Source organism: Anas platyrhynchos, chromosome 1, assembly GCF_047663525.1.
Source record: "Anas platyrhynchos isolate ZD024472 breed Pekin duck chromosome 1, IASCAAS_PekinDuck_T2T, whole genome shotgun sequence".
Classification (NCBI taxonomy): domain Eukaryota; kingdom Metazoa; phylum Chordata; class Aves; order Anseriformes; family Anatidae; genus Anas; species Anas platyrhynchos.
Genome location: NC_092587.1, coordinates 30704654 through 30727526, shown reverse-complemented (window position 1 = coordinate 30727526; position 22873 = coordinate 30704654). Strand labels below are relative to the sequence as shown.

The window sequence follows — 22873 nt, the reverse complement described above, 5'->3', positions numbered from 1 at the left end:
TATAAGTAAAGAGCTTAATTCTTCATTTTCAAACTTCCTATTAGTAAAGTACTTTACTAATTATAAATTAGCAAAACAAGATAAAGTGTGAAAAAAATGCTGTTTTGAAGTGTGAATTTGGCCAAATAAATACCAGTAAATTCCCTCAAGCATTTATTTCTCGCAGTATTTCCTACCCACAATAATAAGGAGAAAGTAAGGAAACTAGATGGAAATGAAACTGACTGATAACAAAAACAATGTTCATAAAGTATGTGGGCCAAGTCCAAAACAGAAAACTCCTGGATTCACCAGCTCAACAGTCAGTTGTAGGTATATGAAAGTGATATTATTCATTTGTGGTTCCTACATGCATAATTGCAGGGATTTTGTTTCTGATGGGGTTTTCATGAAATGTCTCGACACAGTATATGTTTGACTTCCTTCTACTCAGTGTTTTCTGTGATGTACAATACTTGTACTATTTGCAAGTTGCCCATGTTCATAGCACTATCTCCTGTCCTCATTTGGCTCCAAACATTTTTATTTTTTTTCCCAGGCAATTCTTTGGAAAGCCAGTTGGGATCATATCTCAAACTAGAACACTTATTCTTCTTTCCTTACAATTGACTTATTAAATACAGTTCTTCCCAACTAATTCCTGAGCATTGGTATGGTGAGAATAAAGAGCTGGGTCTAAAGACACCTTTCAGCCAAAATCTATGTGCACCCTCCCCACCCCAGGAATGGAAGGATACTTATGAGGTGGCCAAATACCACAAAAGATATGCAAGATTCATGGTGCAAGTCATTTAACAGAAAGGGGACCATAAGCCGCTAGCAAGTGGAAGGCCTAACCTGTTTACAGGAGGCCTTCAGCAGTGAATTTAAGTGCTACTAGAAAGGCAGACTGAAAGGCTTGACCCATGGCTGAAGCTCTATGCAAACTGCATCAGAGATCTACTCAGAAAACAGCTTCAGAGATGGAGCCAACTATTCCCCCTCTTTTTTTTCTGCCACAGGAGGTGGGAACAAGTACTTTTACATCATCCTGGTTTCTCTGTTGTCCAGCCAGGAAGAAACTCCACAGTATCTCTGCCATGAATCCAGGATTTTAGGGCTTTCCCCAGATAATTTATTTTCAACTTCAGCTGTATTCCTCTTCTTCTCCACCCTCCAAGTCCACTATCTAACTCCTCCTGACTCTGCTACTCACTCAAATGATGATATTCTGCTGCTTCTCTCTCTTTTCTGTCCCCACTACTAAACTCCACCCTCAGCTTTCTTTTGCTTCTGACCTCTAAAAACTCTGCTCCCACTCCCACTGTTTCCCCTAATACTGTAGGGTTCCTTTCTTCTGAAGTACTTTCTGATATCCAAGCATTTGGAAAACAAGACAAGAGACCAACAAATCATTCTCCATTGCCTCAAATCAGCTGTACACAGTACAGCTCAGTAAAAGGTAAATGAAAGAAAATACTAAAAAAAGATTGCTTTTGTAAGTATCCATAAATGGAGGAAGTTTATCCTTAAGACATACATAAACTTATGTTCAAATGTATTCTCATACATAACAACTATTATATTTTGGCAATTGTGAAAGTATATTTATTCGTACTTTTAGTGATTTATAAGATGTGAATATTTTTTGTAGTCTCTATACACAAATATCAATTTATAATGAATAAATAATAGCCACAGAAAATATGTTCTAGATTCTGGATCTAAGAATATCCACAAAAATGTATTCTGTCTTTGTCAGAACAGGAAAATGCAGTTGGGAAGACACAACTAAAGTCCCATTTTGAATGCTTCTGATGAAAGAAAAAATTAAGAAAAGTTTTCTGAGTGAAGCTCTATGATGAGCAAGTATGAGGAAATTTCTATTTGCATGTAACTATTCTACAAAGAGAAAGGAATAATAAGTCTTCCTCTGAGACGCATTAACTAGCTCCAGAATTGAGAGCTAGCAGTTTACCTCATTGCAGCAGTTTCTTCAAGGTTTAGACACTGGTGCACAGATGCTTAAAACAGCTTTCCACAGTGAAGCAAATCCTACCCTCAGACAACTCATCAGCAGAACAGAACATTAGGACAATAAATGCACATTAAATTTATGCACATTAAATTTTTCTTCTCTCTCTCTTTTTTTTTTATTTAATTATTTTTCCTTCTTGTTAGATTATGGACCCACGTGTCAGGAGCCATACTTTACTTGAAATATTATTCACCACTGCATGAAGGCCCATATATTCCTGTAGCTCATGAATGGAAATTAATGTAAGTTTTGCCTGAGTAAAAACCATAGGATTTAATTCTGTGCAATAGAGTAAAGCAGTTGTGATCTGTCAGTTTTAACAATCTTTTAAAAAATAGAGAAATGCCAGAAATGCCACACAGTGAATATGCAGATATAAACATGTGGATGTAAATTAAAACAGAATAATTATTGAACATCTCCTGAAGTCTAGCCAGGTATGAGATGGATATATTTAGCATGTAAAGCTTCATTCTCCTTCTTCATTCTTCAAACAGTCATGTTTGTTCTGTAATCTCAACCAGTATCATGTCTCCAGCCTGCATGCAAGTTACAGCCACCAAAGTAGGGGACAAAACTGAAGGAGTATTACATGACCTAATTACCATTCCTAATAACTCACTATGTGTGGACATCAGATTAAGATTCCTCATTTCTTTCAAATAAACATGAATCACATACCTTAAATGCATTTTTTTTTCCAGCCACCTTAAACATTTGCTGTGAAATCTTGTTTTCTTCCTATATTCCCATGAAGGCCTTACTACTGTCTGCTATAGAGTTCCTGTAGTTGATATTTTTAAGCCTAGGACTAAACTATATACCAAGAACATAGCTTAAAATTGAATACAATTTGTATGTGATGCATGCAGTTATTATAACTATTTTCCTGCCTTCTGTTCTCAGCAGCCTTTAGGGATAACTTTCTCATGAATGGCTATTTACCTGAGCAAATAAAGGGAACTACCACTGGACTGGTTTGCCTTCAGCAAGACCTTTACATATCACAGGAACTCCCGGTAAAGTCCCACTAATCCACAGCTTTCCATTTGTATTTTATATTCTGCATTGCCATCTCAATTATATAAAGTCTAGGATGAAATTTTAGACATGACTGGAGATCTCAAATTTTACTGACATCTTGAACAATAGGCAACATGTTTCCAATTATATTCAAAAGGAATGAAATTAATGCCTAAATGAAACAAGCATTAAAACAATTCAGACATCTATATATTTCCCAAGACTTTGCAATGACTTGATATTAAAAATATGTCATTATTTTCTTTAAATGTTACTTATCTTAAAGATAAGGCATTTTTGGTCCTTTTCCCAACATTAGTATCCTTCTTATACTGGACTGTAAAAAAATGTGCAGGACTATTTAGAAATCTTACTTTCATCAGGTCTGCAAACCAGGAAATTAGTTACTGGTCATCTGTGAAACTGTCATACATAAATAACTTCTCTTTCTCAGTGAGAAAGTGTCTGTCCTGCCAACGTACACAAACTTCAAGCTGTTCCTTGGCTAATAATAAGCCGATCTTGTTGTGGCAAAACTCTTTCTCCCCTTTTGTTGTCAGGAATGATTGTTCAAGACTTAATTTGCATTAAATTATGTCGGTTTTTTTTTAGTTTCCAGGAATTGAGCATCACTGGGAATGTCTACATGACTGTTCTAGTTTAAGGAGTGTGAATTCTGTGAGTATCTCCGCTGTTCACATAGACACAGACTGACTATCTGAATGATACAGTAGGTGCAACATGACAGAAACTACCATAAATTTATTGAGTGAGTAAGAAAAAAGAAATGTTTCTTATCAGAACTGATATTTTATCATAATTCATAATTAAGTTTATAGCAGAACAAAGTTTTATTCTTGATATTTAAGAAATGAGTGTGCCTTTGTGCCTGTTCTGCAAAATTCTTTCTTTTTGAAAGAACTCCTGTCAATTTTCCTGTAAATAATATTCTCCTTTTGGAGAAGATGCCCAAGATGCATTGTCCATCAGAATGATCTGTTTCTATATTTCCCCTTTTTACTTTAAGAAAGGTAAATTAAAATTCTTCTCATATTCTGTTTCTCCTTGCTTGCAACTAAGCATGTCCATTTCTCTGAGAAATAACTCAGCCAACTAGAAAAAAAAGCAGATTTTTGCCTGCTCAGATCTTCTGAAAACTGTCATTAATTTATCTACTAGGCTTCATCAATATCTGTTTTCTGAGTGTTTTCATATTTATCCAGGCAGGACAGTAAACTGGGAAGGGAGAAAATACATTTTTTTAGGTTAAATTGCATAAAATAAGTGTGTGGGTTTGTTGATCTGTGAACTGCCTTCTGAAAAGAAATTCCACTTGTCCCAGACAGAAACTGTGTCTTCATGAAAGGCAACCGCAACAGAAATAGGAAATATGAGCAGGCATGGTTAAAATTCTTCTATCCCTAATCATGGAAATGGAAAGTAACTGAACTAATTAGAATATGTTTATCTAGCATCAGTGGCAGCATTGCTAAGTCATAAGTCCAACTTTCCCTTGTCTAGGAATACCTTTGTTTAGGTATGAGGAAATTTTCCTCTTGTCTATGCCATGAACATTTCAAGAAAGGCTCTACAGAGTAATTCACAGCCCTGTGAATCACAGTTTTGCAGCAGAGTAGATGTGTATGCTGGCAATAATGCTGTCTGTGCATTTGCCTGTGCTTTGTGCTGTGCTAATGTTTTCTGTGTAGCTCTAGAACAGTTTAAAAACTACTACAAGAACAAGAGACAGAGCATTACAAACATGTTTAAAGGACTACTGGTGGTCTGGGTGGTTTGTCCGCCCACTGTGTTAGTCTTTTTTCTTCTACTTGAGAAGCCATATCCCAGAGCCAAGTGAACTTTTTTGTTTTGCTCTGGCAATGGCACCTGACTTGCTGGCAGTGCCCACTGGCAGCTGCACGGGCTTCTTTTCTATTGACTCTGGCCCTGCTGGAGACCTGGTCTGCCAACATGAAAAGATGCATTAGACTCTGAGCAAAATGAGATAATATTCAGTTGGCAGACTATTAGTAAATTTCATTAAATGTGAATTATTTATCAGCCCTCTTCCCTTTCACATCTGTAATGCTCATTACAGACTATTTTGCATGGATAGTTAAGTAGAAGACCGTAGAAGACCACAGGTAGCATTATTAAAAAAGTATTTTTAAAGTGGTACACTTAGGAAATAATAAAAAGAAAAATCTGTGGAGGCCCATTTGTGACCCAGGCAAAAGTTGTATTTGTGCACATTTTGTGAATTTCATGACAGTTTCTGTGACATAAAGGCTTGTCATACCTCTCAGCATCTACTCTGTCTCTCCACTGCAAGCAATCACTCCTGACAAATTGGCTCACCAGAAGCACCAGCATTACTGCCAGACCAAGTAAGGCTGAATCATGTGTTCAGCTAAGAAGTGTTTGCTGCTGGAAACTGCTGAAGCAGCAAGAGGAGCCTGGAACAAGTTTTCATAGCTTGTCCATATAGAAAAGCTCATTTGTAATTACACCAATTGTCTGGTGTGGCAAAACACTTGGCTGTGAATGTTCCACATGGATACATTCTGCACTGCCTCAGAAATTATGGTTGATAACCACTAAGAGGAAATTGATCTTCCTCTGAGTGACTTGTGACAGGTTTTTAATCAGAAAGGGATAATACTTCAGGAAAAAAAAAAAAAAGGAGGCCAAAAGAGAAAAAGGGCAGATCTTTGGTGAACTGGTATGTCTGGGGATTTCTGAGTGAGGAACCTGCTCCTCCTTATTCAAGAAAACAAGGACTTGTGAATGCTTTTACAAGTAAATGTGTTCCAAGTATATACCAGATAAGTCACTCCTTTTCACTTGCAAATAGCTCACATTTTTACAACCACATAGTAAAACAGGTGAACAGCAGGTACTTTAGGTGCAAAATGGTGGTGAATTGATGGAAAAATACTCCAGTTTTGGAATTTTCTATGTTCTTGGAAACAGATGTAATGTATAAATACTGAGGTACTTTTAAAACCTGTCTTAGAAGTCTTCACCTTTCAGTCTGGAAGCTCTTACATATCACAAGATGAAGAGTGGTGCTCTCAGCCTCTACAAAAGCAGCCATTCCCAGTCTCAGTGGGCTGGTTACAGTGCTTGCCTCACGGCAGGGAGAGGCCTCCTTGCACATCCCTCCTCAGAGTGCAACAAGACTCGCACATATGGTATGGAGCAGGTATGACGCTCATGAATTTGGCCATATGCTATCCAGTCATCAAACAGGCTTTAGAGCATGGTGAAAGTGACATATATGGCATTAACCTCTAAGTCCTAATATATGGCATTAACATCTAAGTCCTTCAAGTATTCTGAAAAAGACATGGAGCATTTCAATATGTAATAAGATGTACTACTTAATACAGCTATGAAAGGGAGGCAAAAATACACAAAAATATTTCCCATATGGTCACCAGCACTTAAAAGATAAGTTTGATTTAGCAAATATATGGCTTTTATCTATGCTTTATACCCATAGTAACAAATCCATCTATATGAATTCAATGCTGCCAAATAATCACAGAACAGACTGTGCTTCTAATGAAACATAATTTAATGTACCATCAAAGTTCTGAAGTTATACAGTTCATAGGAGCACATAATGGCTGGTTGGAAGGTGCTCCTGGGGCCATCTAGTCTGACTTCCCACTTCAGGCCTGTCACCAACATTGGATGTCCCCAGTCACAGCTTTGCCTAGCTGAGACACAAAAATCTCCAAAGATGAAGAAAGCACATGCTCTTTGGTGACCTGTCTCAGTGCTGAAATTTCACTTCTTGGTGAAATTTTTCTTGAAGTCTAGTCTAAACTTCCCAAATTATAATTTCAGGCCACTGCCCTATGTGATATCATCTGACATTATCTAGACCTTGGATCTATAATCTTTGTTCTTTATACCATTATGCACTTGTTAGATTGCCTCTTGCCACCAAACTATATAACCTTAGTGTTTATTAAAGGAACTGGACTCGGTGGTACTTCCTTAATAATAAACTAAAGAGATGTGTGCCTTCCTTATTACCAAAAAGGTTTTCTGAAGTCAGTTGGACTTTGCCAGTGAAGTAACTAGAAAAAAAGATCACTAATGGCATCTGTCAGAAAATCAGTGGTTTCTGTCACACAAGAGAGGTTTTAACAAAAAATGTGTTAGAGATGGTGTCTAGCCTAGGACTTCTGGATCATTCTCCTCACCGAGAAAAAAAAAAAAAAAAAAAGTAGTCTGTCTAGGTTAGGTACACAAAACTGAGAAGCTTGTGTTTTGTGAAGTTTGTGAACACTGTTAACCACTGAACTTAAAAAATACCACAAGGACTTGAATCTTTTTCTGTTTTCTGGTATATAACAATACTGTCTTTTTAGCATGATTCTGATAATGAATAACCTATACTGCTTTTGTTTCGTGTGTTCTCTGGAAATTCTGTTGAGTTTTAAATCTCTGTACACACATCTAATTTCTAGTTATAAAGGCTTTCAACTACCACTGCACAGCTTAGTTCTGAGCATTACAACTAAAAATGAAATTTTGTTACGCTCATACTTCCCAAGCATCCAGACTTTCTCATGTAAATAAACATAAATGAAAAAATTAACAGCATTGGCATTATCACAGGATCATGCATACTAAAAATATAACCAGATAAGAAAACATTTTCACAGTCTGCCTACTGTTGAGTTTAAATACAAGAAAAAGCAAATAAATTAAGGAAAATATGGCTTGTTCTGATATTTGTTCTAGCACTCAATATATTGTAACGCATGAAGTTACCAATTCTTAATTCTTAGAGTAAGGTTTGAAACTGGGCCCCACTAATAAATTAGAACTGTAATGAAATGAAATGTCATGATGAAGGAAAATCAAGAGAAAGAAAAGAAAACCAAGCAAGTTGCTTTAGGCAGATTTATGTACCATGTTAGAGGTTGTTCTGAGTATTTTCTACTTAATTTTCAGTCATGAGAAAACTGTCAAGTGCACTGTGAAAATTATAATTCTCATAGAGAGTTCTTTTGGATGCATATTCTTAGTTTAGTAGAACCTTATGCATAACAGTTCCAAGATCGGTAACACAGCACTGTCATGTAATATGCCTCTAGTTAGAGGCCTCTTTTCATAAGCGTTTCTCATGATTTTTAACTGTTTTCTCCTCTTAGTTTTCTTATTACTGCAACCATCTTTGCAACAGAGGGACATTTTCAAATTATGATCAAAAGATTTTGACTGTTCTGCATGAAAAATGAATGATTACCTTATTTACTTGATAACAATATGTGCAATAAATAATATCCCCTTTAAAGCGTCATAATAATAAAAAGAAATGAAAAGATAAAATAATTTAAATGTTTGTGTGAGTTACTGTGGGTAAAAATTTTGCATTTTGTTTTGCAAAAGCTGCATACTTCAAAGTAAATATTTTCCAGGATCATAAAATATGCCTCTGGCAAATACTATTCATATATACATATACATATATATATTTATATGTAAGTAGTGTAAAGAGAGAGGCTGTAATTTTGTTTTCTTGCAGCAAGCATATACAATATATAAATAATTTTTTGTCCATGTTGCTATTTAAAATGAAACATTAGCCTGATTTCATATTTGAAGGTGAAAGTTCATGGTGTCTTCATTTTTTTTCACAGTATTTTCTTATATAAGAAGTTACCCTCCTCCCTCATGGATGAAATTTTAAGATTTGAGAGCTTTTTTCTATTTTTCCTTTCCCTGGCATAAATTAACTGCTAGTTAATTACTGAGGCCAGTGCAGTTACACAAGTGAAGTGAGAAAAGAACAAAGTACCCTATGGTTTTAGTTCTGACTGACTGCAAGATTGCTTTGATTGCATTAATACTAGCATTATGAGAAAGCATTGCAATCCAAAAAGCATAAAAGGGACAAAAAAAATAATCTCAGCCATTCATTTGTTTCAGAGAAAACAGATAAGCCTATTATTAGCCATTGGAACTGACTCCTTTGGTTAAACAAGTAGTTCCAATCTTCAACTCGTTATGGTATCTCAAGAATGAATCTAAAATTGTGTAACTCGTGAATTTATTATAATGGTCTTGAAAAGTATCTCCATACCTCTAATATACCCCTAACAGGCACTGGTCAATAAAATATGACTACTACTAGTAAAATACTACTAGTTCACAGTGATTATAGTGATATGACAAAATGCAGCTCAGCATAAATGCAGTGAGTAATTTCATGATAAGCGCTTCCTTTTCAAGATGCTCAATAAAAATAAATGCTTGTAAGAACGGCTGTGTTTGATGAACTTCCTTCATATCACACTCAACATAAACTGTGTATCCCTTAGGAAGGTGGGTGACTGGCTATATGAGAGCGAAGTTGTCAGGATGTTTTACCTCCCTCTTCAGCCTGTGCCTAGGTTTCTTATGAGAAAGAGGAGGAAAACATTAAAAAAAAAAAAAAGTTTCTGCCTTGGACAAGAAGCTAGAAATAACATACACTTCTAAATTCTTTTATATTTGATTTTCAAATTTAACTTATATTTGTTAAAAAGTTCTGTAGTTTTAATAACTAAATTTAGGCCTTAGGGCCAGTTAGGGTTCTTGAAACAGATGTTATTGTACTTAAACCAGCGAAAGATGTAACTCAGCAGGTGCTTAGAATTGCACATCTACAGCAAACTGACAATGCTTTAGCCTAGCATAGCAATAGCAGCCACAAAAACCAAGAACATGGCATTGGTTTGCATAAAAAGTGCAATTCGCATGCCTGAAATACAGGCAAAAAATGCCTTATAACTTCCTGCCTTGCCTCCAGTTGCTGATCCATAAGATGCAGATCTTCTACTTTTTCTGTAGACCTTCTCTAGACCTAGGTCTCCTGTAGATCCTGTAATGCCTGCCAGCATTATGTGGTTGTCCTTGCTAATTCAGGGCACGTCAAATGCTAAAAGCTTTGTTTAAGTTTCTGAATGTTTAAACATCTGAATGACACCATAGATGACAATTGATTTAATGGAAACATAGATACCTAACTCACATGTATGAGGTGGATTACTTTGGATTTGATACAAAATGAATAGCAGCAAAACTCCAATTTGGAAGACACACAAACATTCTAGACATTCCTCTCTCTTCAGTGCATGCTTCCAGTTTGCTTAGGATTTGGTCAGTCCTGGTCAGCATCCAGGCTATTTTGAATAGTTTCATAATTCTCCCCAGTCACTTATATATGAAATTAATTTGGCTTGTAAATTTTGGAATCAGATGCCTGAAGGCAGTGGTCTTTCTTAATTAGATAAGATGCCATATCCTTTGCTTTCCCTAAATATTTAAGTTCCATTCTGTCCTGCTGACCAACAGAACACACATTTCTAGGAAACCAGGTCTTCTCCTCCACAAGTTTCCAAGAAAAATCATGATTACTTAAAATTTTCTCACCATTTTGTAACATAGTTCTCAATAATTATCCTTTTTAGTTAATTATTCTAAACCATCTCACACTACTAGAAAATTGCCTGCTAATAAAAATTAGCAGACAGAATTTCCCACGTGTAGGTATTAAAGCTGCACTTCTCTCTGCTCTTTAGAAAAAGCATGGTCTGATTACAGAAATAGCATGAAATTTTCGCCCAGTTCTCTATAAAATGCATATACTAAAGAGACTGCCCTGTCTTTTGTCTTCTTTTCAGTCGTCTTTTCTAAATTGACTCCAGGGAATACTGCCCTCTCAGGTACTGTCCTTCCCTATCTATCTGGCGTATAGGAGAAGTTGCATCTCAAAACTTGTCTGCAGTGTGGAACACAGAGTAATGCAAAACTAGTGTTTGTAGAGCACTAACTCTTCTAGAGGTGCTAACAAAGGAGAGGTGCTATCTCTGTACAGGAGGGTTTGGGGCAGGCCTTACTGTCAATACTTAATAGTTTGGGCTCAGCATGTGCTGGCATGACGGTTCTGCTTCCAGTTTGCAACCTACGAGGTCTTTGCACCACACTAACAGTAGATGATAATGTACGTGTGATACAAAGATGACCTAATAATACATGTCCAAAAGATAACAGCTGCTTCAACTTTTTTATAACTCTTAAAATGTGAAGTGATTCCCAAGGAGTATGATAATATAACGCAATTTATTATGGCTTTTGTAAAGTGGTTGACATTTTCATGAAGAAATGCTACAATTAGTAGAGCGTATGCTAAATGGATTAAGAATTCACTCACCAGCAAATTTCAAAACACAATTATTGACCTGTAACCTGTGCTAAGACACTACTTAAATTGCAAAAGTAACAGGAAAGAGATGTGCAGACCATGTCTGACCTTGTATTTAGAGTCAATACTGAGTGCAAGTTGAATCAGTCTCATCCACCCTCTTTACTAATCATCTGAACCACTCCAAAGTTGAGCACTTTGCATTTCTCATTGATTATTCATCTATATGTGTTACAGCTTCCCTTCTTCCCTGAGAAGTGGAATTCCCCTAGCAAGTGGTCTGTGGACAACTGTGGACCTCTTACTTTTCTGTTACTTTCTCTCCTCTTCAAGGCAGTTGACAAAGGAATGAGATGCAGAGGTTAACAGATACTAGGAACTATGGGATTATTGCAAGCAGATTTCTCAAGTCTGAGGCCTGCACTGGGTAGTTGTGCTTGCAGTACATTACTAAAACTGGCAGCCTAACTGGTGGCACCAGTAGAAACAGTGATATTTGGAAGACTGGCAGTGCATCCAGGATTGAGCTGGGCTGCTGCTGAAGCATCTTGTGTGTATTATCAGTTGTCAGCAAGATTTTAAGATAAACCATAATTATCAGTGCAGTTAGTCATCATTGTTGATGAGTTGTGTGCTTATCTCTGGATAATGTACAAGAGGAAAGTATTTATTCCAAGATTTCCAAGGAGCATGGGAAGAAAAAAGGAATTTCTTTCATCCCTTTCAGCTCACCTGAAATTTTAATCTGAGCTACTTCTCCATCTCCTCCTTCACTGTGTGCTCGGACCTCAACAACATATTCACCATCACTGGGGACTGGGACCTCTATTGTGTGTTTTCCAGTTGAAAACAACTTGCCTTCATGTTGTCCATCTGGCCTATATAACACCTAGGAAAGTCAGAGTAATTATAGTTACTGAAATGCTACATTTCCACAAAAACATAGTTATATATGCACAGTGAGTGAATTAAAAAGTTTTCGGTTTTTATTTATGAATGAAACCTATATATCTCAAAACACAGTCGCAAATACTACCTTTTCCATTTTTACAAAAGGTGAATCTAGACAGGATGTTTTCTCATTGCTTTCTCTATTATAAAATTACATCACCTTTTGAAAAATAGTTTCAGCCTCTCCATTCAGAATATGTACTTGAATAATGGAAGATAATAATAAAGGGGGGGGCAAGAACATCAAATAAAAATCTCACCTCTCGGTTGGGTTTTCTGACATAAAATTTATTATCATTTTTATAAATGAGATGATTCTGTTATCTACTCTCAGTGCTGTTAAACTGAATGTGACAGTATGTCTTGTGGGACCTTTAGAAAAGATCATTCTTTCTTGAATCATCTCTGGGAAACACTTTTGGCAATTCCCAGGAAGTAATTCAACCCTTCAAGGAAAATTTGTACATGTAGAATATGATACTAATTTTCTTACTTCCAAGCAAAGAGCAATCTTAAACAGGAATTAATTTTTGAAACTTTCTGTACACTCTATAGTTAGTATACACACTTGCTCTAGTTACACAGTAATTGAATCTTATAAGGTTAAGTGTCCTTTCACTTCTCCTTTCCCTGACATTAATGAGCTCATGTTCCAGGAACTGTAGTTCCCATAGAAATGGGAAAGGAAAGCTGGGCCAATGCAGCTGTTATAAGGAGAAACTATTAAAGTGTAGTTTTTTTAATCATTCTGTTTAGCCAATAGACCAAATATAATCTGCAAAAATATGATATAATCAAGTATAATATGGGAAATCAGGTTCTTGCTGTCACAAAAGAGCTAAACTTTTCCATAACATGGCTCACTACCTAAATATATGTCAGTGCCACATTGTTTTTCTTATCACATTGGCTAGGCCCACCAGCTTTAAGACTACTATTTGTGATCTCTGGGCGCAGTGCTGTCATCTTTAGCATGCAAATATGTTTAAGTCCAATTAGGTATCAAAATGCATCACTGTTTACAAAATACAGTTCACATAGGATACACAAAGATAGAAATTATTTTCATAGATCATACTTTGTATCCTTCAACCGCAGATTCATTTGACATTGCCTTCACATGATCCCAGGTGATGATGTACCTTGAACCAGATCTTACAGAACTGATAATTCTTGGACGTTGGCTTGGAGCTGAAAAGCAACATATTTATAATGAGCACATAAATGAGATTTCATAAACCTTCAATGACATTTGTATTAATATATAGAAATGTAAAGTTTAAAATCATGATCAATCTTAATACAGCTAAAGGGTAGTCTCCTTCCTGGAACAAACTGCTGCAGCTCCATCCAGGCAATTTTTGTATGGCTTGTGCAGTGGCTGCTTTGTGAGTTTGCCTTTCTGTGGTGTCAGAATGCAGTGGCCAGCATGACCTTTTACTATGTTGCTGACCATGTGTGTCTGCTGGCATGCAACTATGTTCAGAACCTCCCTGAAATGTAGCTTAAGTCATATTTATTCATTGATATCTAACATTTAACTCAGTAGTAATCAAAGTACCTCACTGCAGAAACCATTAATCATATTTTACACAATAAGTTTATAAAATGCAGTCTTCTTATTCAACACAAGTGAACCCCAAAGGTCCAAGTTGCTCAGTATACTATTTACCGACAGAAATCCTCAAATTAGTTATACATATTTTTAGCCCCTATATGTATTTTAAATACACAAGATGCATTTATTGAGCATGGCTCAGAATATGTTAGTGCTAGGTATTATTAATAAATCAGGAGCTATAATCAGAAACCTGGCATGTACATTCAAGACTGTGATTCAGATCACCCAGTTTTCAAAAGTGCCTATTACTGGCTATTGATACCATTAATGAAACAGGCAATTCGTCGTAATTTAATAATCAGAATACAATACTTCCCCCTACTGATTAAACAGAAAGCCAGAGTGTAGCTGCCCAAGTTTGGTTTGAATGTTCACCCCTTAGAACCACAGAATGGTTTGGGTCGGAAGGGACCTTAAAGATCATCTACTCCAACCCCCTGCCATGGGCAGGGACATCTTTCACAAGACCAGGCTGCTCAAAATCCTGTCCAACCTGACTTTGAACATGGGCCACCCAAAACTTCTCTGCGCAACCTGCTCCATTGTTTCACCACTCCCATGGTGAAAAATTTCTTCCTTACATCCAATCTAAATCCACCCTCTTTCAACTTAGAACTAGTACCCCTTGTCCTGCCACCCCAGCTCACACTAAGGGGAGACTTGGAATATCATGCCCAGCTTTGAGCCCACCGATACAAGAAAGACTGATAATCTGCAGAGTTCTGCAGTCCCCGTCTCTAGATGTTTTCAAGACTCAGCCCTCTGCACCCTGGTCTAAGCTTGTGGCTGACTGTGCTCTGAGCAGAAGGTTGGACCTTCTGAGTCACTTCCACCCTGAATTATCCTATGAGCTTAAAGCCTGTGTCTCCTTACTGCCTTTTGTAAGATAGCCACATTGTACATGTGTCCTGGTTTCAGTTAGAACAGAATTAATTTTCTTCCTAGTAGCTGGTGGAATGCTGTGTTTTGGCTTAGGATGAGAAGAGTGCTGATAACACCCCGATGCTTTAATTGTTGCAGAGCAGTGCTTATACCAAGCCAAGGACATCTCAGCCTTTTGCTCTGTCCTGCCAACAGGCAGGCTGGGGGTGCAGTAAGAGCTGGGAGGGGACAGACCCAGGACAGGTGACCCAAACTAGCCAAAGGGGTATTCCATACCATCTGACGCCATGCTAAACAATGTATAGGGGTGGCGAGCTGGGGGGAGGGGGGCCGGACTGCTCGGGGTTAGGCTGGGCATCGGTCAGCGGGTGGTGAGCAATTGCATTGTGCATCACTTGTTTGTACATATTATTAGTAGTAGTACTATTATCACCATTGTATTATTATTATTATTATTATTATTATTATTATTATTTTCCTGTCTTATTAAACTGTCTTTATCTCAACTCACAGGCTTCACTTTCCATTTCTCTCCCCCGTCCCAGAGAGGGAGGGGGAGGGGGAGTGAACGGCTGCGTGGTGTTTAGCTGCCAGCCGGGTTAAACCACGACAACATGGAAACAAAAGTGAGGAAGGAGAGCCTTGGTAGAAATTTTCACACCAAGAACCAATACCACATAAAGGAAGAACACAAGGCGTATGAGTGAGAAGCCAAGTTTGAGGACATGAGAGACATGATACAACATGCAACAATTAAGTACACAACATTATAAATAACCTAATTCTCCATTTACTTACGTGCTTTCCTAGTAATAATATCAATGGTTCTACTGGGAGGTCCGTAGCCTGCACTATTGAAGGCAGAAACATCTACATGGTAGCGTGTATTCGGCTTCAGGTTTTCCAGTTTGGTTGAATATTCTTGATTGCTTACTTGTACCCGCTGTGCAGCTGCTTCTTTATCGTGAGCAGCCCAGTAACGAATCTGTAAGCAATCAAATTGAATGATTAAACTTAGCATATTTTGTTATAAGGAAAATTTATCAAAAATGATGTGTGCTAGATATTTCTACACAACATACTCTGGGTAGTAAGTGAGCTAAAAGACATTTAACAGCGACAGCATGGAACTCCTTCTCCAGGCTATGATTTTAACCAAGCTGTATACAGACATAAAGAAACAGCAACTAAGTCAGACTGTATTTTGAAGCTTTTCCTCACAGTGGCTTAACTTATTTTCAGCAAAGTCATTACAAGTCTGGGAAATGGCTAATACCTTCTGAGAATGTGTCTTATTTTCTTGCTAAGTTGTTTTTTGAGCATTTGACTCTCAACTTTAACATTGTTTTTCTACACCAGTGAGTAGACTACACTCTGCTATTGATTTCATGATATTTTGTGTAAAATTTCTAATAAATCTATTCCTTTTGTACTTATATCTAGAAAAATGAAAAGAAGTCAATCATGTTATGTGTGTGTGTATCCGAGAAGCATAACTAAGACAAATTCCAGTGAATAAACACATTTTCTTCTGTTTCTTCCAATGATTAAGATTTACAAAGAAGCCTTGCTTCAAAAATAATTGAACCTGAACTGATATCTATTTCTTACCTTTTCCTCTGTGAGCTATGTGCACAGCAGCTCTTCTGCCAAATTGGCTCTTAGACTTCAAAGTTTTATCACGTACTACATCAAAAGTTATTTTCTTTTTAGTACAAAAATATTTTTACAGAACTGTAAAGGTACCTTAAAAAATCTGCTTTTATCAATATATGAGAGAACTTCAGCTTGGCCACTAAGATTAAAAGGAGAGATTAAAATAAATAAATAAATAAAACAAGACAAAAAAAAAAAACTAACCTAGAAAGTAGATGTGGTATTATCCCTGAAATTAAGTATTTTCTCTTAAAAAAGCTGTATGTTGCCTCAGGTATATTGTATGAAAATAACCTTGACAGATATAAACACAAATATTGAACCAAAGAACAGGCCATATTGAGTCTTTTTGGACTCATTTTTGACCACAGTTTCACAAGTTGCTATTTGAGATTAGCTTTTTAAATCTATATTTAAATAGACAAAAAAAGGAACCTTGGTTTTCAAAAGCACTATTGATCCAACAGCTAAAATGCACATCTTTGCAAATTACTGATATAAATATCTAGGCTTAGATTTCAGACACAATTACAAAACAGAAATTCAAAACAAAAAAATTACTAAAGAAGTGATGCCATTCCACATAGACTGCCACTTATGTGGGGTTCTATTCTGCATAGCCTCATGAGATACAAATGAGAGTAAAACACTGTACCTTCTGGGCTTTGTCTTTTTTATAACTGTAGGCATAAGAATAAATGATTAAACTAACCTTAGAGACTAAACAGGTGCCCATTATATTTTGGTTTTGAGTATTTTTGTTCTCAGAATTCCTGCTCTGCTCTGCCTGTCTTCGTAATGATTTTAGAGTATGCTACATGAGAACCTTCTAAAATTTTCTTATGAAGAGGCTAATGCTGTTGGTAATTTCAGGCTCTAGGAAAAATTTTGCTTTGTAAGATTTGATTAGGGACATCAGGTATCCTGACATTTTGTCTTTTGAATAGCAACTGGTTTAATCTTTTATTTTGCTGATGTTAGTTTTCTCCTTGGAAACTTCAGTTGAGGTATATGTTAGAAGAGCAGATAGGTTTCAAGGCGTTAGTACTGCAGTTCTCCTCTTTAAAAAGTAGGGGTTCAACTTTCATTTGACAAGGCTTTATTTTTGCTTATTTAAATTTAAATGTTTAATAAAACTATTTATTTGTTTTACCTCAGAGTGTGTATTGTAGTTGAATGAGAAGTGCAGTAGAGGATTTCTCTTCCCCTACTGTAAAACTGCTGTGCTGGATACTGCCACTATCACTAAACAGAGGTTACCTCAGTCTTGCCCATCACCGTTAGAAATTATTCATACGGTGATAACTATAATTGGCTCCCATTTTTAAATATGACATGCAGATCTGCCTTTGAGCAGATACGAGCAGGTAATTTTTAGCTCTGCAAATATATGTCCTGCACAGTGTTTTGGAAACGTAATCCATTAGCATCTGAAATTTCAGTTTATTGTAACTTAGGCACTCTCATTCATGAAATTCCTACTTAACAAGGTGGCTTTCTTACCGAGGAAACAGATTTTGCCCTGAAGTGAGTGAGGAATGTGTCTCCACTCTATTCTGGAAATTTCTCTGGAAGGCTGGTAACGTCACCTCTGTTGTAGATAAATTGCTGTTGTTGAAAGCAACAGCTGTGTGCCATTAGCTATTAACTTTAAGTGACTCAAACACTAGAGGGTCTGTACAGCAAGAACTAGAGGACATTAGGTCTACCTCTGTCTCAAAGTTCAAACAAGCAAAGGAATATCTGTTAAGTTCTAGGTAACCAAAAATTTATTAGTTACAATAAAAGCAATGGCAGCTTTGCTGTAGATATTAACTGGTCATTGAAGTCTAATTCATTCATATTCAGTATGTTATATTCCGTTTAATTATTTGCTTTACCTAAAGATGGCAACGCTATATACACCCTATATGAGAAACTTTTGTTAAACATAGAGCTTATGCTGGAGGCCTTTGAATACGTCAGACTTACAAAACTTCCTATAATCCTCCTGTTCATTTACACTACAGTAATGCCAATGACATAATAAATAATGTACAGAATCAAACAAGACAAGTGAGAACAATGAATGAATATGTAAATTACACCGAGAGCATATTATATTTCAGGCAGAAGTAATATAAATTAAATCTAAATCCCAAATACTATTGTTCTTGGCTGTGATGTCGTGGACTTAACTACTCCTAGAGTGTGAATCAGATCTGTTTGGATTATTGTAACTAACCTTGGAAAATCAAAGATTTGAAATAAGATGATTCTCTTGATAGCTAAGAAAAATACTGCCTTCTTTACCTTATTCTGAGGTTGCTTTTCTTCACATATACTCTGGAAGTTTCTTAAAGTACTTAGAAATCTCCCTTTCACTCTCTTGCCTCTTTGGAAGTGGTATCTAGAATGACATGCCCCATTGCTACAAGAATCCACATTTTCCCACTTTGCTCACTCTCTTTATTTATTTATTTATTTCAGAGCTTGGATAAGAATCACAAACAGTCTGCTTTTTTCTGGTGCTCTGCATTTACCTTGTTAGGGTAGCCCATGAATCCTCAGGGGACATGTGAGAGTATTTCACCCCAGCTCTACAGTTTGTTGAGGAGGTTAAGCCAAAACCAACAAAGGTGTCACACAGTGATCTGTGGAAACGGAATGCCTCAGACATGAGTTTGAGTTGCTGCCTGTGCTGAAATCAGGGGAAAAACCACTATCCTACATTACCCTCTTCTTTATTCAAATTTTAATATACTGAAATACATCAGAAAGTGTTTCTGTGTGTGTCATGGAACAACATCTTTCATATTCATGGAAGTTTTACATAGGAGGGACATAAAAGAGACACTCTATTCATAATAAGAGAGAATGCTAATGACATATTTAAATAAGAGGAACAATGGCGGTGAATAAATAGCCATAAATGTGTTTAGTAAAATAAACATCTGTTGCATAGAAATAGCAGGAAATATACAGTGTCTTTGGTATTGCATGCACTGAAGAGCCGTGGCTTTTAGCGGGATATTGCAAGAACTCATAAATCTGAAATTCTCTGTATGGATGGAGATAGTTTTCGTATTTTATCTCTTCTTTAAGTGTGAGCTGAGGATACTCCCCTGTAATGGCAAAATGCATCAGCTCACACTCATCACCATGAGGGCAGTCATTCTAACTGTATGCATTAGTGTCAAAAAAATCTGTCTCCTCCTAGTGTGAAAAGCATCATGTCACAGGTGAAATACCTCCAGACATTTTGCTCAGAATACTCCCACCTCTTAAACTCTACCATTTAAGAGGTCAGTTATGCCATTTTCAGGTAATAATAAAGACCGAAGTGAAACTGAGAAAGCATTCTGGTGAATGAATTCTGGTGAGGGACTTTGCTAACAAGTGTTAGAGCTGAGCAATAATTAGAAAATAAGTATTGAAAAAATTCCTTATGTCTATATGGATAGAGTCTTCCAGACATATTCATTTGAATTTTTTAATGCAGTTTGACCTAATATGCGCTCTTTTCTCATCAACTTCAATTGTAACTTCACAAAGGTAACCTACAGCCTTGACCTTCCAGAAGAGCCTTCTCTATTTCTGCCCTGTACACTGGCAGCCCTGTTCCTTCAGGGCTGATGGGGATGGCATATCTGATCTTCAGGAACTTTTTTTTTTTGCTCTTGAAGCACAGGCTCCTTCTTTGCTTCTCTGCCCTCTGCTAGAATGAGGCTTATTATTGTTCTAGAGAAAAGGATCTCAGAACAAACACATTACTCCATGGGACAGTAATTCGTGCCTATTAGTCTGCTTATTCCTGTATCAGATATTAAGCTTTTTGTTTTTTTTTTTTTTTTTTTTTCCCACAGTCATGATAACTAGGAAAAACTACTTTAGAAAAAGAGAAAAAAAAAAAAAAAAAAGAGAAGAAACTCAAGAGTCTAATACCACTGCTCATTGTACATATTCAAGCAATCAGCTCACACTGGATTTATGGAAGTGTAATACTTCTCTAGGAATGAGTGGATGAACAAGTACTCCAGCTATCAAATTAAGGCCACATCCCTTACATCTGTATTCTCTGTAACAGAACTCTTCACCCATTCCCACCTTCTATCCCACCTTTCTTCAGAAGTGCAGTTATCCTCTTTCTAAGCCAAAGGTCCTCCATGCTTCTTTCCCACTGCCATTCTATTCACTTTCCCCTGCATCCCATTCTTTCCCAATGAACACTCTTCCCTCTCTTCTTTCCCTGACTTACCCTGACAGCAATTCAGATGACTTTAGGTAAAATAATGTAAAATAAAAACGTGGCCAAAAAAACGTATGAGAATGTTCTCCCACCATGTTTGTTCCCCACTCATCCTCAGCATGCCTCACTCCCCATCACAACCCTCAACATTCATTGCCATGCTGTATCACTACTGCAACCTCAGCCTTTCCAGTGTTCTCCCAGCCCTCCTTGCTGCTGCTCTCTCCACACTTCCACAAGTCCCCTGGTGAGTGCTTGCCCAATGTCTGTTCCGGTTATTCCTGGCACCAAAGCTTCTTGCCTATTTTCTGCAAATACTGTCCAACCTGGAAGTGCAACACTGCTGCATGACTAGCTGGTCTGAGTGCACAAAACTATGTTCTCCACCATGCTCTCAATTACAACCATGACTTCTATTAGATCCTACTTGCACAACCTATATGTAACACCAAACCAGTTTACTAAATTAAGAGTTATCATTGATGTCAGTGGCTTTATTACAAACCCCAGTGTCCTCTGCTTATAATTTTAAGCATTATGTGTGCACTATGTAGAATCACGTTTTATATGGGACACTGTACTAGTTCGTATTGAGATCTTCACTATGATCTGTATCTTGTGACAATAACCCCAAACTATTACATATCTCATGGAGACAAAAATATATATAGTGAAATATGAAACCGAGTACTAGTAATTAAAAGAACATTTATTCATATACTTCTGTCAAAAAGTTACATTTTGTGAGGTTACTCTGCGTTTGTCTATGTTCATTTTGGAACACGGACTCTACCATCAAGAAGATGACAACTTAAATATCAAAGCAAATCACTAACAAACTAATGCCCAAATCCCTTTTCTGGAATGCAGCCAAAGTAAGTCGGCTGTACACTGCAGAGTTCATCAGCATCTGCTGTGCACGGATGATGTAAGACTTCCCTGCTGGAGAGCTACATGGCTGTTTCTAGTTGCACCCACCCTGTGGCTGTTTTCATCTTTGTACAAGGATGTGAACAATTTTTACCAGTGGTACCAATAGTTTTTACCAGTAGTTCTGGACCAGAAAAACATGCCTTGAAGCTCTTCCTGATGTGGAGAAGAGAAACCATGAACAAAACATTGTCTTTCACAATAGCATTGTATTGTTTTATTGGATTCTGGGCATTTGTCACCTAGTCCACTTACTATAGGATTTGGGGGTGAATTATATTAATAACTGTTGATAATTTAAATGGGCCATGACTTACAATTTCATGTCCATGTTGACAATTACACCCAAAACTTAATTTAATTGTTTTGAGAAGGCAAAGATAGGCATTCAATTGTGTAAGATAAACTGACAACATTTGTTTGTGAAATAATGATGACTTTTTTTTCAGTTGATCAGTGGGTACACACCAGTTAATGTCTTAGTAATGAAGTACATAGTACCAAAAACAATCTGTTTCTCAAGACGTAAAATCTGCACAGCAAACAACAACTAAACAGAAGTGAACTCTAACAGCTAGAATGTTACAATAGGAATTATTCTTGCATTTAACCACTGAAATTCAATAAATGAGGAAACAGGCAGTGTCACCTCTAAACTCACCTGATATCCTTCCACAGATTTCTCAGAAACATGGTGCCAAGAAACAGAAATTTCAGAAGATGACAAAACTTTAACACTCACATCTGTGGGTACCTCAGTTGGAGCTGGAAGACAAAACATGTTAAATATCCAATCTCATCCAGTGATATTGTTATGTTCACTTTGAGGGGCTTCTCTCACTTCAGGTCTTTGTATTATTTTCTTGATATCAGTGTGTTAGTCTTCAATCTGCTTTTACATGAGTAAATTTTAAATTCATTGATGATCTGTATGGGAAAGGACTCTATAAAAACAAAGCAATGATCCTATTACTTGGCTCAGACTATGTATTTTTATGCTTCAACAGATTCCATTCTGAAATTCATGTAAATTAAAACCTGGCTTTGATAAAGAACTGATTGAAGCATCCAGTGATCTTTTACTAAATTGGACAGCAGTTGACAGATTAAAACATATATATAAAATATTTTTAAGCTAGCTGCACACAAATATTCATGTGTATATCATTTAATCACTATGACACAAAGATTTTATGAAACTAGATGTTAGATACAGAGCTGTCTAGTGGGGCATATAAATCTGAACATATGTGTGAAATAATCCAAGAGCACCCTTCCATCAGCCATTCATCAGACAGTTGATTTTGTTTGTTTTCTTACTTTTGGACACCAGCCAATGCAGAATACAGATCAGTA

The 22873-nt window shown here is 36.8% G+C and overlaps 1 protein-coding gene across 1 annotated transcript in view; it reads right to left on the bottom strand.

The window, feature by feature from the left end:
- CNTN1 (contactin 1) overlaps positions 1 to 22873 on the bottom strand; it is a 248436-nt gene that overhangs the window by 3769 nt on the left and 221794 nt on the right. The window contains exons 20-23 of the mRNA XM_027457131.3: positions 22179 to 22282; positions 15502 to 15688; positions 13279 to 13391; positions 11982 to 12138 (exon numbers count right to left, since the gene is read on the bottom strand). Of these exons, the coding sequence (XP_027312932.1) occupies positions 11982 to 12138; positions 13279 to 13391; positions 15502 to 15688; positions 22179 to 22282 (561 nt within the window). The remainder of the gene's footprint in view (positions 1 to 11981; positions 12139 to 13278; positions 13392 to 15501; positions 15689 to 22178; positions 22283 to 22873) is intronic.